At 42.2% G+C, this 15,973-nt stretch overlaps 1 protein-coding gene across 1 annotated transcript in view; it reads left to right on the forward strand.

Annotated features, from left to right (window-relative positions):
* The window catches only part of TRAF3IP1 (TRAF3 interacting protein 1), a 58,373-nt gene that overhangs the window by 19,780 nt on the left and 22,620 nt on the right, over positions 1-15,973 (forward strand). The window contains exons 8-13 of the mRNA XM_054069294.1: positions 1,319-1,417; positions 5,678-5,768; positions 6,290-6,373; positions 6,982-7,102; positions 7,244-7,280; positions 8,113-8,189. Coding sequence (XP_053925269.1) covers positions 1,319-1,417; positions 5,678-5,768; positions 6,290-6,373; positions 6,982-7,102; positions 7,244-7,280; positions 8,113-8,189 — 509 coding nt within the window. The remainder of the gene's footprint in view (positions 1-1,318; positions 1,418-5,677; positions 5,769-6,289; positions 6,374-6,981; positions 7,103-7,243; positions 7,281-8,112; positions 8,190-15,973) is intronic.

The raw sequence follows: 15,973 nt of genomic DNA on the forward strand, positions 1-15,973 counted from the left end.
TTACCTGAGGTGTTCTGGCTGCAGACTAGGGCCCCGTGAATCTGTTCCTCACCTTTGCATTGCAGTTACCTGCTTGCAGATAAGGAGACTTGGAGGTGCTGTTCCTGGGCAGCACGTTGGGTACCTCTGTTTTAAACACGTGTGCTCTTTCTCCATCTGTAATCTTGTGTATTTCTGAATTTGTTCTGCTTCTGCTGCATTTTGAGGAGTGTGAGAATATCTTGACAAACTGTATGAATTGTTCAACTGTTCCTGACCGCTTGTGTTCCATGCACAGGTATATTTTAAGGAATGATGTATGAATTGTGCTGAATCATTTCTCCTTTGCATCCCTCTGTCCTGAATGTCTCTTCTTCCTGGGCAAATAAATAAGAAATGAGATGTATGCCTGAAAATTTCCGCTCTCTACCATTGCGTGTTACCTTTGCTTTTATCAATGTTGTCCTATTGTAACTGGGGGAATTAATTTATGATAATTGGTAGATGAAATGGTCAGTTATTTTTTTGCAAAAACAGAACTGGGGCCTACAAGAAAGCTGGAGAGGGACTATTCATAAAGGCTTGTGGTGATAGGACAAGGGGCAATGGGTATAAACTGGAGAGGGGCAGATTTAGATTAGACATTAGGAAGAATTTCTTCACCATGAGAGTGGTGAGACACAGGAACAGGTTACCAAGGGAAGTTGTGGATGCCTCGTCCCTGGAAGTGCTCAAGCCCAGGTTGGATGGGACCTTGGGCAGCCTGATCCAGTGGGAGGTGTCGCTGCCCAGGGCAGGGAGGCTGGAACTGGATGATCATTAAGGTCCCTTCCAGCCCAAACTATTCTATGAACTGTTAAATGAACAGCATTTGCGGGGTAGGGTCTCCTATGGCATTTCAAGCAATCTGTGGGGTTCAGCTAGCAGAAATCGGTTTTTCTGGCTTGAAATTTCTTAATGGCTTTCATAGGAAATGTGTTTATAGCTGAAGCTTTTGAAACAAACCAAAGTGTTTTATGCATTCCGAGTAGTATACAAACAATATTGTGTATTTTAGCAACTACTTAGGTAAATATTTCATCAGCTGTTAGGCTACTAAATAGTACCTGTAACTGTTTCTGAATTGAAGAAGTTGCCATTAGCTTGCTTGAGTTCAATCAGCGGTCATGTAAAAAGTCACTGTGATCTTTCATTGTTATTTATTTACACTCAGGATGGTTTAATAAACTAGGATAGCCCTTAAAGAAATAGGAAGTGTAACAGGTTCTTCGCATGGCTTTTTATTTAAAATTTTTATGGTATCTTTGGTTTCATTTGACTATAAACTGTTTTGTTATAGGAACCGTGGAAACAAAGAGCATGGCAGATAGGATTTCAGAGGAGAATGTCACTAAACTGCTGGAGGAAGCTGAACCAGGACGTGCAGTAAAACAGAAAGGTAGGGGGAATAAAAACTTGGCTGCCTTGGAAAGTCTAACTCAAGTGCTTTGGGGTCAAACTGGAATCCGTGCAGCTAAAGTGATTTAAGGAGGGTGATTTACACTTAATCCAACTGCTGCCTTGTGTTTTAATCACGTCTTGTGATTAATGTCCTGGTTTGAAAAATGTACATTCCCTGACCAAACAGTTACTTTATATTCTGTCCTTCCTCATTCTTATGCCAGTTTTCAGAGAAGCCAATGCTAACAGTGTCCCAAGGACAATGCAGGGATGCTTTGCCTGAATCCCTTGGCAACTTGTTCTATGCAATAACTGAATGATTGCTCACTGCCTTTTTGTACAAGTATTTGGGAGTCTCACTTAGTGTTTGCGTTTTACAGGATTTTGGAGGAAAATTCCAGTTCTGTATTCTTATTTCTCTATTTTTTTCAAGTTGAGTACAGCTCCCAAGACATACATTATTAATGAGGTATTTGTATTCAGCTACAGGATACATGAAGCCATGGAAGCAAAATGTAGGAGGAAGAACTGAGGTTTTAGCAAAAGCTGCATTTTTGTTTTTTTCTGATCCAGATGCTTGAGTGAGGTGAGAGAGTTGATACCACGTTTGTGGGAGGTCAGAGGCTGCTTCCCAGTCCACCTGTGGCCTTCAGGGCCTCCAGCTCTGTCAGTCTAATAAAACGTAGATGGTTGGCCAAGACATTTCTGTGGCCTTATACAACAGGAAGAACTTCCACGCTAATTCCCTTTAATCTCTTGGAGCAATTTTGTCTATTGGAATGTATCTGTTACGGAATATAACTTTACATTCCTTTATTTCTAATCTGGGGGTAGCCTCAGATTCATTAAGGTTTTGGATTGAATACTCAAGTGGCATGAGAATCAAATATTGTATTGGCTGTTCTTTCTTTTCAGGTTTATTCAATAAGATAGCGTAGCGTATGAGTGCACCAATGAGCCTTAATTTTCAGTGAGTTCTTATCAAGATGGAGTTCTCATTCATACATGTAATTACTTTCATAGTTAGAGGGTATAATCAATTACGACAGTTGATAAGAACAGTCATTGCAGATGGCGAAGTTAGATGCACATTTGGCAGTAATTGTAACTGAGTGCTCACCTTTCCTTTCTTGCTGTGTTCTCTTGTCTTTAACTGCAAGTGAAAGTTTTGAAAATTTCCAAAGGAAGAATCATTTATAGGATATTAAGAACATTGTTTACTGGCTGCAATAAACTTATTTTCCTGAATCTTTTGGAGTTCTAACAATACATTCTGCATCAGCCTTATATTGTGTTTCTGAGCATTGAGGCTCTGAACCTTTCTGTTGCGGGTTTTGATTTTTCATTATAGATGAGGATTTGTAAGGATAGCAGTTATTCTCCCTTGGTGTCCTCCATTTGGAATCCTCTCTAGTCCATGGCAGGCTCTTTAATAACATGTATATATTTAAAGCTTTCTGGCAAGAGGGTGTTTTGGCCTGCCTCAGCTATTTGCTGCACCCTGAAGTTACTTAGGTTCCAGTTTCTTTAGATACTTGCATGTAAATGCAACCCACTGTGGCAAGAAGGGAGGAACAGTTGTAGTTGAGGGTCTTTCCGTAATGTGTAGGTCTGCAGGAGGCTTTTTCATACACTGGTGGTTATGTAAGATTTTTCTGAACCATATTAAATGGTAAAATGAGCTTGTCTAGGAGTTTCACTGATGCAGTATATCTTCTCAGTTTTGGTGATCATAGAATCCCAGAATGGTTTGTGTGACAATAGAGTGAGAAAAGAACAGCACTGAACATTCTGATACTTCTATTAGAGCAAACAGAGCTTTTTAATAGACAAAGCACCTGGTAGTTTAATGGGTTATTTCCTTTAATGCTATGAATTATTGAATTTTTAAACTGTAACGAAACATAATTTGATTGTGTTTGAATGCTTTGAGTAGGCTTCGTCCAAGTAGCTTCTATTTAAAAGAATACAAAAACCATCAATGAAAATGCTTTGTGCTTTGAGTTAGCCGGTTAAAAAAAAGAAGTCATATTTATGAGCACTTTATGGGCTCTAACTTGAAAATAAGCAGAACCTGTGGGGAATGTTTTGCAGTACATTACAGGTAGTTATTGCAACAACCAGTTTAATAAAACATAGGTTTTCCATTTTCTTAATGCCAGTACATGACATCGTTTCCCTCTCCTATTACTCAGTGTGTTTGTGGCTTCTGTTCACGTTATAAGAGAAAGCAATCCACCGAACCTTTCCTTGAATAGCTGGCTAAGTTGGTCAGTGACAGACAGTGAATATGGAAATCAGGCACCTGTGAGGTGCCTGTGCAGCTCTGTGCTCTGTGCAGGTGTGGCAGCAATGCGCTGCTGTCACTGCTTTGTCACTGCTTTTGTGGGGCTGCAAAGAAGAGTTTAGAGGTGCTTTTAGCACACAAAGTAAATGAATGCTGGCAGGACTCCCTGAAAGTTGACTGTCTATCTCATGAGCAGCTGTTATGTCAGTGTGATGCATGTTGGGATGTAGCAAGAAATCAGCTGAGACCTTGACTGTGGCTGATACCTGCTCCTAAAGCTACATTCCTTCCGCGGGTTGCACTCCTCGCTTGGTAGTAGCTGTCCTTTTGAAAACAAAAGAGTTGGTTCTTGCAGGTGTTGTTTTCCAGGACTTGCATGTATAGAGAGGCACGGGAGGACTGTACATGCTTCCCAGAAAGCTGCTGTACTACAGGTTAGTGATGGCTTTCCAGCAGAAGCAAAGCTGTGCTATTAACAGGCTAAGTGTGTTACATTGAAAAGTAAAAAACCTGGATGGGCTTACACAGCTCCCTAAGCTTCTCTGCACAGGGACTGCCAGAAAGTTCTTCCTTCAGTCTGACTTACTTGAGTACCCAGAGTCTGTCCCAGCTCCTGTGGTTGTGTGTGCAGGCTCTGAGCAAAGCCTTTATGCAAAATCTAATGTTTTATTAAGGAGCAGGCCTCTGGTTTTTATTCCTTCATAGTTTTGTGAGCTCTATCATGTGGGAAAATTCATTTTGCTGTTTGGAAGGGAAATTTTGAAAACCCTTTGGCATCCATTAGGCGGAGATGCTGATTCGGTACCCAGGGAAGCGCAGGAAGCTCGTAGCGGTGCCGTGTTGCTGCCGCTACTTTCTGACTTGGACCTGGCTTGGCCTTAACATAGTGGCCGCTGCTGTACTAAAGGCTGTAGGACTGGCTGATGCATGATGGTTATTCCAGTAAAACTGAGGGAAAAATGAACATAGCAGTTAATTACATGTATTTACATACGTGTATTTATGTGTGTAGCATTACATGGAAGAAATACTTACTGACGGGATGTTCATCTGCTCAAGCTTTCCAGGTGAAATCCATGAATATGGAATGTTTTTTACCTACGGAAATTATTTGGAGATAGCCTAAAGCAGAAAGTGGTGAATGAAGTCCATAACCGTGCACGGTTAGGTTGGCAAGGCAAAGATGTCTTTAATCCTGCTCTCTTCCGCTATAGAGAGTGGTCTGAGCTGAGTTTGGCAGGGCCGGATTCACATCAGTAGCCACACTGAACCAGTCGGAGTAACTTGGTGGGGACTGATCAGCTGGGAAGGAGCGATTAAGCTGCTTCTGTCTGATTTAAATAGCAAATGGGGTCAAACCCTATGGTGGTCTTAGTTATGGTGGGGTTACAGAAGCAGCTCTCATCCTTGAATTGTAGACTCCTTGAGGTTGAAAGGGGTGGGTGAAGGTCAGCCAGTCCAACCCCATGCTCGAACCAGGGTTTACTAAGAAGAAAAAAGGAAGGTAAAGAAATAAAATCTTAAAAAAACCCCACCCAGAATAGAGAATATCAGGCTTTTAATACAACTTTTCCTCTTATGATTTTTTTACAATAAGCAGCTGGAAATATTGCAAATATTATCATGAAACCATGGAAGAATTGAGTGAGATGATGTCATTTGCACAGATGAGGGAATTTGACAATGTTTAGAAACGAGTAGAAAATAAAGAAAGTTGGAAAGTTTTTTTTTTTCAGTGTCCCTTTTGAATTGTGAATGCTCAGAGATGTTTAAAAACTGCAAGTTCACAAGTTATTGAACTTTTATATGCGCTTATAAGATTTTATTTCTGATTTTAGAAGTTTGTCATGTGATGTATTTCACGAGCGTGCATTCAAGTACAGTGCGGATAACATTCAAAATCCTGTTGTAAGAAAAGTTATATTTGCCTTGCCAGCTCAGCCAAAATTGTGCATTTGTTTTGTTTTGTAGAAGAAGAAGCGGAGAACGTGGCTCCAGAAAAGCCTGTAGTGTCTGAAAATGGTGAAGTACCTAATGATCTTCCACCCCAGCCTGTCCGAAGGTTCGTTCCTATCCTTGATTCTGCTTAAATCAAACAGTGATGTCTGTGGAGGGAATACAGCCAGTCCCTCTAAAAACAGCAGGGAACCTTGGATCAGGATGTTTCTGGAAGTGCTACCAAACCATAAGTATTATCCCATGTATGGTTCCCTTTATTCACTTTCATTTTCTTCTATTAAGAAAACTTTAACATTGTGAAGTGTTCCAGGCTTATTTTCTTAATCCATCGTTAATGATAAATAACTGTGTGGTGTACAGGTGACTTTTTTAGTGAGACGAATCTAGAGGCCTTTTGTTCATGGAATCACAGTTTTCTTTGGTCGAGGACACGTTTTCTAGATTTCCCTGGACTCCTACTAGGATAGCACTTACTGTGATATGGGATTGTATACTGGGGAGGTTTTCAGTGTTGCTGTGTTGGGTAATTTACTCAACTCTTGTCTGTACGTGTCAGTTCCTTTGGAGGACGTGTGAGGCTTCCTTTGATAGCATATGTGAAAAAGCCTCTTTTTGTTATTGCAGACGTATTCCCCGTCCTAGCAGTGCAAGACCAGCACCACCCCGAGTAAAACGTCAAGAAAGCGCAGAGGTCTTACCTCTAGAAAGGTAAGGGATGCAGGAGATGCAGAGCAGATGTTTCCAGCTCTGGTGCCACAGTGTTGTCAGACCCGTGCCTCACCTGCTGCTGTGAACAGCTTTAGGGTGCGTCACCTCACTGCTCGTTGATTCAGACTGGAAAATTCTAGTCGTCTTTATTTGTTTTCTTTTTTTTTGCAAATCCAGTGCATTATTTAAAAGCTGTGGTTGGTGGTCACATCTGGAAGTTCAAAAATATGATATAAGTATTCTGCCTTTTGGAACTTTGAAACATATAACCTTAGAATGTTCATCTAAATTGCCACTAGAAGAGATCTGTCAGACGTACAGCGAGTATCCCATGCTCAGAAAAGGCTGAAACAGCCGTTTGAAACTATGGCCAAAATGTCTGAACTTATCTCTGATCAGTGCCAATCACTAAAGGAATGTGTTTATAAAGAAAATGTACTTTTTTTTTTTTTTTATGAGGGAAGGGTGGCTTTTTTCAGAGATGGCCTGTGAATGGAAATGACAATTTGATGTGCTCTTAGTGGGAGGGAGGGAACTGCTGCCTCTTCTAGATCTGAGTAGGTTTGGACAGATCTTGATAAGTTTTCATTTGGTTTTGTGTCTTTCAGGAGTGGGAGTGGTAAACCAGTCTCAACCGTGATCATGGATCAGCAGGTTTCTGATGATGACGATGACCAGTTTGTGGTGGAGGCAGCCCCGACACTGCCAGAAATGCCGAACATAGAAATGGTCTGTGTTGGAAATAATAGAACTTTTTTCCATACTTTCTTTATAACTTGTTAAGTAGCTTCTAGCTGAGTATTTCTGAATAGTTGTATATTATAGCAATGCCAACTTATTGCAACTAAAGCTCTCTTCCTGCCTGTGTAGGAGCCAGAAGTGGAGCTAGTTGAGGATGACAAGCATGGTATGTTTGCTTTTACATATATTTGAATATATTTAGAATAAAATCATGGGTTTAAACCAAGTGCTGAACACTTAAAATGCTGAATAAAGCAGCAAAATACCTCCTGATGGTAGGAGCTTGCAACTTCTGCAAGAAAAACAGAAATTATTTCTAAAATGCACTCTTGTTTGCTTGAGCAGCTGGATTTGCAACTGCTGTTAAGTACGAATTTTCTATACATCTTTAATGTCAGCAGGATTTAAATTTCTGCATAGAAGTCATAAATTAATGTTTGTTTGAGTGTCAGGTACAGCTTGTCAGCTCTCAAAAATGAGATGAGATTGGCTGTTCAGGACAAGTTACAGAAAAGCTTTTAAAGAAATTAATGGACTGGTTCTTAACTAGATTTCATGCCTACTTGTGACCTCAGATCTCTTGATTTAGGGACTTCCATTATGGTTACACTGGATGTGATTTAGGCAGATGTAATTATCTGCATCCAAAAATTCGTGGCAAAGGAATCTACCTACCGACCTATTATGCAGTTCTTGAATTCTTCCAAAAGGGGGGTGCAAAGGAAAAGCCTTTGTGTTAATACAGCTCAAAGGTCTCATTCTGCACCAACAGTCCTTCAGTAAACAATACTGATGGTACAGTTTGGTTTAGAGGACACTGGAGAAAATAGATCAAATGCCAAATACCATGCATCTCATTAATTAAAATATGTTAGAAAATGCTGTTCAATTTGCTCAAAAATTTTTTTACGTTAAAACAAATTAAGCATTTGGGTTTGGTTTTGTCTTCTGAATGTTTGAAAAAAACAATGCTGAGAAATGTACTGATTTTTCAACAGGTGGACTTGTAAAAAGAATCCTAGAAACGAAGAAAGATTATGAGGCATCACAGAAATTATCAAAGATGACAGAGAGGGTAAGATGATAATGGCCTTCACAGAACTGTGAATATTAAGTATTGTCATGGGGACCTTTTTCTCTGCCTTAAATATGTTTTTCCGATTTATGATCCAGTTTTCCTCCTTAATATGTTTTGCTGCTTTTTTTTCCCCCCATTAGTCTGTCAGATGTCGTTACTCTCCCTGTGTAGCACTCTCTTTGTCACTTTTAATTATTATGGTTTGGGGTTTTTCAGTATTTAGTACAGGTTTTCAGGGAGCCTTTTTTAACCTATTCTTCTGTTTCCCAGAACAAGGTCTCTGATTTGATATGATTTGATTTTTTTCTACCATCAGTAGTTGGGAAAGGGAAGTTTTTGTTGTGGTGTGGGGGGGGGTTTGTTGATTTCTTTTGGGTTTTTTTGTTTGGTTTGCTTGTTTAGAAAGGGACTAGAAAGGCTCGAGCAGTGCAAATAAAAAGCAGAAGGTTGAACCCTCCTGATGTCAGTGTCTTTGTGTTAAAACTGGAGAGCTCTTGCTTTTTCATTCTTGCAAAGCTCACGTCACAAGAAGCAGCAAAAGGCAGAGTGGTTTAGATGGATTTTAATGATCCATCAGCCCTTTGGCAAGCTTCTAAATCACTCGGCTAGTTTGTGCTGGTGAGGAGGCACTGAGGAATGCAATGCAGAGTGCTGTTATTAAAACACAGACAGGTGCATAGTGGTTTGAAAAGGTGAATGCTTTTCATCAGCTCTTAGATCTGCAGTTCCAATCACATCTTCTCTTTTTTTTTTCAATATTAATTCAGTATTGTAGGTTTTTACTACCTATATTCTTTTCCAGGTGTGATGCGTAGCTTGGCATACTGTTCTAAAAGGCTGCATCTCATACCTCGAGAGTCCGGCTTTTCACGCAGCGTCAGGCTGTTCTGAGTAACTGCCTGAAATCAGCAGTGACTTTTGCAGCTTTGGCCCCTGGACTCTCTTTTGGCTTTATCCACTGCAGTAACTTGGCAGTGAGTAATGACCTTATGGTAGGATATGAGCAAAGGGTACAGAAGGAAAGAAATATCCCTGTGGAACTAAAACCGTGTAGACAGTAGAATGTTTTAAAAACCTGGTCTTATCTAGAATCTGTACAACTTTATAATCACCTCTATAATCTGCAGCAGTATCTTTTCTATCTGAAGTTTGGGACTGACTGAGTTCCAGGCCTGCTTGGCTGGAAGAAATTCCTTTCATGTATTGCAAGGGCTGATGTTAATGAAGAAAATTAATCCTTAAAATAGGAAAACACCTTTAGTTTCCTGCTCGTAATCCATGATGAACAGTGCAAGCTTTATCCAGCTTGCTGAATCAGATACCATTTATTATGAACGTGCGGCTCGTGATGTCCGTGTGCCAATCATTGAAACACTGTCAGTTATTTCTGGTGAATATATCTGGTGTGAAAATTTGTGTGCCTGAGTAAGTTCTGTCTTTATATAACTGTTTGGAGAAAAGAAGGTGAAAGAGTTGGTACTGGTCTGTTGATGCAGTAGCTCTGAAGCGGATGCCAGAGTGCACGTTGAGCGGGTGTTGGGAGAACAGGAGCTGCAGCTGTTCCTGGTTTTATTGCTAGGTGGAGCTCTGGAATCGGTCTCGAGAGGACCTTCTGGTGGTAACTGCATTTAATAACATCCTCTCCCAGTGCGCAGCTGTGCTGGAGGCTGCCCTGTTGGGTGCTGTCCTGCCAACTGCAGCACTGGGCACAGAAAGGGACAGTGGGCTTTGTGTTCAGGAAGGGCCCTCTCCTGTTTGTGCACAATTTTCTGGGTTTTTTTTTTGAATAACAGTAACTAGAACGATTCCCTTCTGACCCCTTAGATTTTTTTTAAATACACACGGACAATTGTGCCCTTCTACAATAACCATTTAGGCCTATTGCCCATTTCCAGTCTGAAATGTTCATTCGGTCCTTGTTTGTCTTTTGTTGCATCTTTTGAAGCACTGAGCCGTGTTAGCAGCACTGTAATAGGCAACTAATTCTGGAAAAAACTGTGCTGACTTCCCAGTCCATCACGTGAGAAGTTGCCTACAACAAAAGCTGCTGGAATATCACCTGCTCTCCTAGCCCAGCAGCTGCCTGATGCTGCAGTTGCTCTCTTGGCTGCTGCTGCTGCTGCAGTTGCTCTCTGCTGCTGCTGCAGTTGCTCTCTGCTGCTGCTGCAGTTGCTCTCTTTGCTGCTGCTGCTGCAGTTGCTCTCTTTGCTGCTGCTGCTGCTGCAGTTGCTCTTTGCTGCTGCTGCTGCTGCTCTCTTTGGCTGCTGCTGCAGTTGCTCTCTTTGGCTGCTGCTGCTGCTGCAGTTGCTCTCTCGGCTGCTGCTGCAGTCGCTCTCTTGGCTGCTGCTGCTTTCCAAATTATGTTGAGGAAGTCGTTGTGATGCAAAGAGGAGAAGCATAGTTTTCCTGAAAGCAGAGGAAAAAATCGATGGAAAAGATGATTTAAAATGCTCAGAGTTAGTGACTGGGACTTGACAGATGTAGTTTAGAAAGCATGAGCTGGAGACATGACTGAATCCTGGGAATTATTTTAGAGGGTAGAGATACTGTGACACAGGTGACAGTCAAAAATACATTTCCAACGTGGCATTGCCTCTGGGAATATTTCAGGGACAAGATATGGAGAGGTAGCAGGTGTGGTCTGTCATTCTCATGTGGCCCCTCGCATCATGAGCATGTCTCATTTCTGAGGGATGTTCCTAACGTGACAATGAGAATGGCAGCAGAACTTTTCCTTGCAAGACTGCAGCCCAGCAGTTTTGGGAAGAATAGTTCCTGGTCTGTGGAATCCCTTTGGAACAAGGCAGCAAAAGTAATTAAAAAGAAGGAAGAGTTTCAAGTGCTGTCTTCCTGCCAAGTGGTGTAGGCAGGCAGGTGGACCGATGTCCTGTGATGCTCACGGGACTGTGAGAATGGGTCAGGGAACTCTGGCCAGGGTGGGGTGTTCATACGGCTGTAAGTTTGGTGCCAGGTCCAGCTCCGCAGTCTGCTGGGAAGCAGTCTCAGTCTGAGACTGGACTGTTTCTCCCCAGACTGACAGCTCTTTTATTTAATTGGTTTTCCATCACACTCTCCAGAAGGAATATCGTCAACATCAGTGTGCAACTGTATTCCAAAAATGCATTATGCATCGGAGAGTAAAATCTTAGAATCATAGAATGGTTTGTGTTGGAAGGGACCTTAAAGCCCATCCAATTCCATCCCCCCTGCCATGGGCAGGGACACTTCCCACTGGATCAGGCTGCTCAATGCCTCATCCAACCTGGCCTTGAACACTTCCAGAGACAGGGCGTCCACAACTTCCCTGGGCAACCTGTGCCAGGGTCTCACCACCCTCATCGTGAAGAATTTCTTCCTAAGTCTAATCTAAATCTTCCTGCTCCCAATTTAAAGCCATTCCCTCTCATCCTGTCCCTGCACTCCCTGATAAAGAGCCCCTCTCCAGCTTTCCTGTAGCCCCTTCAGGTACTATAAGGTCTCCCCAGAGCCTTCTCTTCTCCAGGCTGAACAACCCCAACTCTCTCAGCCTGTCCTCATAGCAGAGCTGCTCCAGTCCTCTCATCATCTTCATGGCCTCCTCTGGACTCGCTCCAACAGATCCATGTCCTTCCTGTGCTGAGGGCTCCAGAACTGGATACAGGACTCCAGATAGGGTCTCACAAGAGAGGAGTGGAGGGGAGAATCCCCTCACTCGCCCTGCTGGCCATGCCTTTTTTGATGAGCCCAGGATATGGTTGGCCTTCAGGTAATTGTACTTCTGTCTGCTGCAGCAGGGTAACCAAAAGTTCAGTGAAAATTTGGAAGAATATTTGCTTTGGGGAGTTAATTATGATGAAATGAAGGTTCTCCTTGTGTTTGTCAGTAAGAACGTTCCTCTTCCCTCATTTTGTTAAACTATTCAATACATACAAAATTAATGAAATATTTTCCTAGTAATACTCATTAGTTTTTGAAGCCTGGTTCTGCTGCCAGCTGGGAAATGAAGGCAGAAAAAATGTCTGTAGTCTGAGTGCTGGAACTTTGGGCTTATACTTTATTAATAAGCTGATTAATGATCTGCTTGATTTATTATGGATTAATCAACTAGAAATTAGATTAAGTTAGTGAATTAATACATAATCCAAACGTAGGTCTGGTGAACTCCTGGGGATGTTTCACACTTCTAACTGCTGACTGCTGAGGAGCATTCATTTGCTTCGGAGCATTCCTCTAAAACCTTTTATGTGCTGCATTTCCCAAGCATGCATTTGCTTTTTAAGAAGTTTCAATAAAGAGAAAGGAGGAGAAAGGAAAGAAGATGGGGACTTTCATCGTCCAGGTTTTGCATGTGCAGAAACTTAAAATAATATACACAATTTGCAGGTCAAACAAAGAGGTCACTCTGGGAATACACAAGATTTTGCTGCCTTGATTAGCTGTGTTCAGCCTAACAAATTCCTAAAAAGACTTCCTAAATGTATTTGTTTAGATTGTAACCCTCTAATGTTAAACAGAGAAAGAAACAGATGTTACATTTTGTATTCCACTCCATTTATTTGATGTGTGGAAAATGCGGGCAGGTTATTAAATAGTGTAAGCAAGTGGGATCACAGAATTCCCATCTTTGCACTACCAAATACAGTTCACGGGCTTCAGAAAAGAAGCAGCTTTGAGGTTTCTGCTAGGAACAAGTGACATGAAATAGCTCAGCACCTGGATAATATTAACTTGAATTACAAATGTGAGAAATTAAGCATGGGATTCTAAGCTTAGAACAAATACAATCATTGCTGATTCTGTTTGTTTAAAGTTCTTCAGGTCGCTGACTTTTACATTAATCCATCAGCCGCAGGACACTGGGTGTCCCCCCCAGTCAGTGCAATTAGCAATGTGTCATGTTAACCAGATGTGTTTGGATGTCCCACCCTTTTAAGTATTTCGAAGGGTCTCACCATTCAAGACCACAGCTCCTCAGCATCTCGCCCGTAAGAAATGCTGACAGTAATATTTAATAGGAGTAACCTACAGAAGGGCTTTCATCTTTGCGTGCCAGCTCAGTTCACGGTGTGACGTTATCAGAGTGATCTGATTGAAGGTGCAGTGAGAAGTTTTCGGTGCAAGCATGCAGTTCCTGAAAAATGAGAACTGCACCTAGCAGATTGGTTATTACATTCATAGAATGTTTGGGATGGAAGAGACCTTAAAGCCCATCCAGTTCCAGCCCCCCATGGCAGGGACACCTCCCACTGGATCAGGTTGCTCCAAGCCCCATCCAGCCTGGCCTGGAACCCCTCCAGGGATGGAGCAGCCATGACTTCTCTGGGCAGTCTGGGCCAGGGCCTCACCACCCTCACAAGAAAAAAATTTCTTCCTAACATCTCATCTGAATCTCCCCTCTTTCAGCTTAAAACTTTTCTCCCTTGTGCTGTCCCTGCGCACCGATGAAGGCCCCCTCCCCAGCTTTCCTGGAGCCCCTTTCGGTACTGCAGGGCTGCTCTGAGCTCTCCCTGGATGAATGAGTGTGAGCGTGAGTGTCCTTGTTACGCTGCTGCCGGCTCACCGGGGCCCCACCTAATTGTGTTACCAGCTGTGAGCACGGGAACAGGATTTTTGTCACTCTTGTGATATGCCCGGCATCGCGTCTCCTCCGCTGTGCCCTTTGCACACAAGAACACAGGGTCTCCTCTGCTGTGGGGGCAGCGTCAGTGCAGCACAACGTGAGACGGCAGATGGATATGTTGAGAAGGAAGGATGTATAAAAGCGCATTGAGGCGGCTGTGGTTTCCATCCCTGGGAGAGGGCGCAGTACAGGTGACTGTCCCGTATTTTAGGGAGCTTATCACTGGATTTGGGTGGGGCATGACTGTGTGAAAGGAGTTGTTTAAGACAAGGAACAGGTTTATTGCAGATTGGTTTTGAACAGGAAAGAGTTTGGTTGTGGGCCCAGAGTTTCAGCAGCGTGAGCAGAAAAGGAAAGCTGGGCAGGACTGGCACCCCGTATGTCATTGTGGGTGAGTTAACAGTCTCTGCCGTCATTAATTACTGCTTGATTTGCCCCTTGGCGTGTGTTTGGTGAGCCTCGCCGGAGCCTGCTCAGCCTGCTGCACCAAATAATTGAGGTTTTATGAACGGGTTCTCCCCACCAAGGAGTGAATGTGGACGCAGGCAAACTGGCACTGGGGGCTCGGTTGGGGGTATTGTCTGTCTGGAAAGTCCAGTTCTTTTTAGAGGTATCAAACGTGAGCTGAAGGAAGAAGAAAAACCACCCCCGCCACCCCAAAAAAACCTTTCTGTGAAGAACTGGCCTCTTTTTATTGCCTTTCGGTGCTTTCCAACTCAGCAGCAGGTCAGACTGACTCTGGTAGAGCTAATGGTAAAGAACATCGTGTCTCCGATTCCTTGGCCTGTTACTGAACTCGGTACCTGGCATAGGCAGCCAAAGCATCGTGTTCATTTGAAATGATTTAACATTTACTGTTTTCCCTGTGTTTCTGTGAAAGAGTTTCTTGTGGTGGTCCCTAGTGGATAGTTACAATCTACTTAAAATGCAGACTCTGTAAAAACCAGGAAAAGAAAACACCCATTATGAACAAAAAATATTTTGTACAATATAAAAACCCCACCTTGTTGTTTTTGCATTGAATGTATCAAAATTATTTGTCCAAAATGAAGTTTCTGTCCTGTCTTATAGAAAGAGGTGGGAGGGAAATGGTGTAGCTCAATAAAACTATGATTACTTGGGTCTGTTTTCATAATGGGGCATAATACGATAGTTAAAAGGGGCTGAAGAAACTATTAAGTGCTTGGTGGGTGCTCGTTATAATTTGTTTCATATTTAAAAACTGTTAATTAAAAAATGAAGCAAACTTATTTTTTATATAAAATAATATAAATAGATATAAATATGTAAAATAAATAAGCATATCAGATATAAAAGTAAGCAAGTACTGTTTCTAGAAATAAACTTTTCAGACAGGGGCAGAGGGAATACCTTATGACTTCTTTAGCTTTATAGATGTCATGCGCTTCCAATGCCCTCAACAACGCAGCTATAGGAAATGGATGTCTTGTGAATGATCCGTTTTATGGAGCTGTGCACACTGCAATATTTACACTAATTGCTGTAGTGAGGGTAAATTAGATACAAGGAAGATGTGGTGGTTTCTGGAGCCCTGTTGATAATTTCCCCATTATTGATGAAAAAGAAAATTCCTGCTTTTTAATTTCTCAGGTTCCTGCATCCGTGTCCACGTTGTGCTCTGCTCACGTTGAGGTAATGGGAAAGGCAGACTTGTTCCCAGGGATCCAAAATAAACATTTATCTTGGTGCCTTATGAAAAACACGAAGGAAGGGAAGCGTGTTGGGACTACAGAAGTGATACAGTCTTTTAAATGCGGATAATTTATTGATTCTTGGGCTGTTGTGACAGGAGAGTTCATTGAGGTGAATGGCCTAATTAAATAGGCTGGAACAATTCTGATTCTGGCATTCTTCTTAAAACTGAATATATCCTGTTACACGTTTGTGCAGAATGAGCAAAGGTGGCATTCAGGGCTCTTACCACCCATGTTGCCTGTTGTAATAAACCGTCTGCCATAGTTCTCAGTCATTTAAGAGCGTCCCACGTAGATTATAACCTGTAATGGTAACTGAAACTGAGAACAGACGCTATGGTTTTTTTCTTCTCCCTGAATTCCATCAATCGCTGGCAAAGCCTGAGTGCGCCGTGGTGGTAATTCTCTGTCCTGAGCTCAGCTCTTCCTGGTGGACTGCAGGAAACGGAATGCGGCATCGTGACAGT

Source organism: Cuculus canorus, chromosome 6 (assembly GCF_017976375.1).
Source record: "Cuculus canorus isolate bCucCan1 chromosome 6, bCucCan1.pri, whole genome shotgun sequence".
Lineage (NCBI taxonomy): Eukaryota > Metazoa > Chordata > Aves > Cuculiformes > Cuculidae > Cuculus > Cuculus canorus.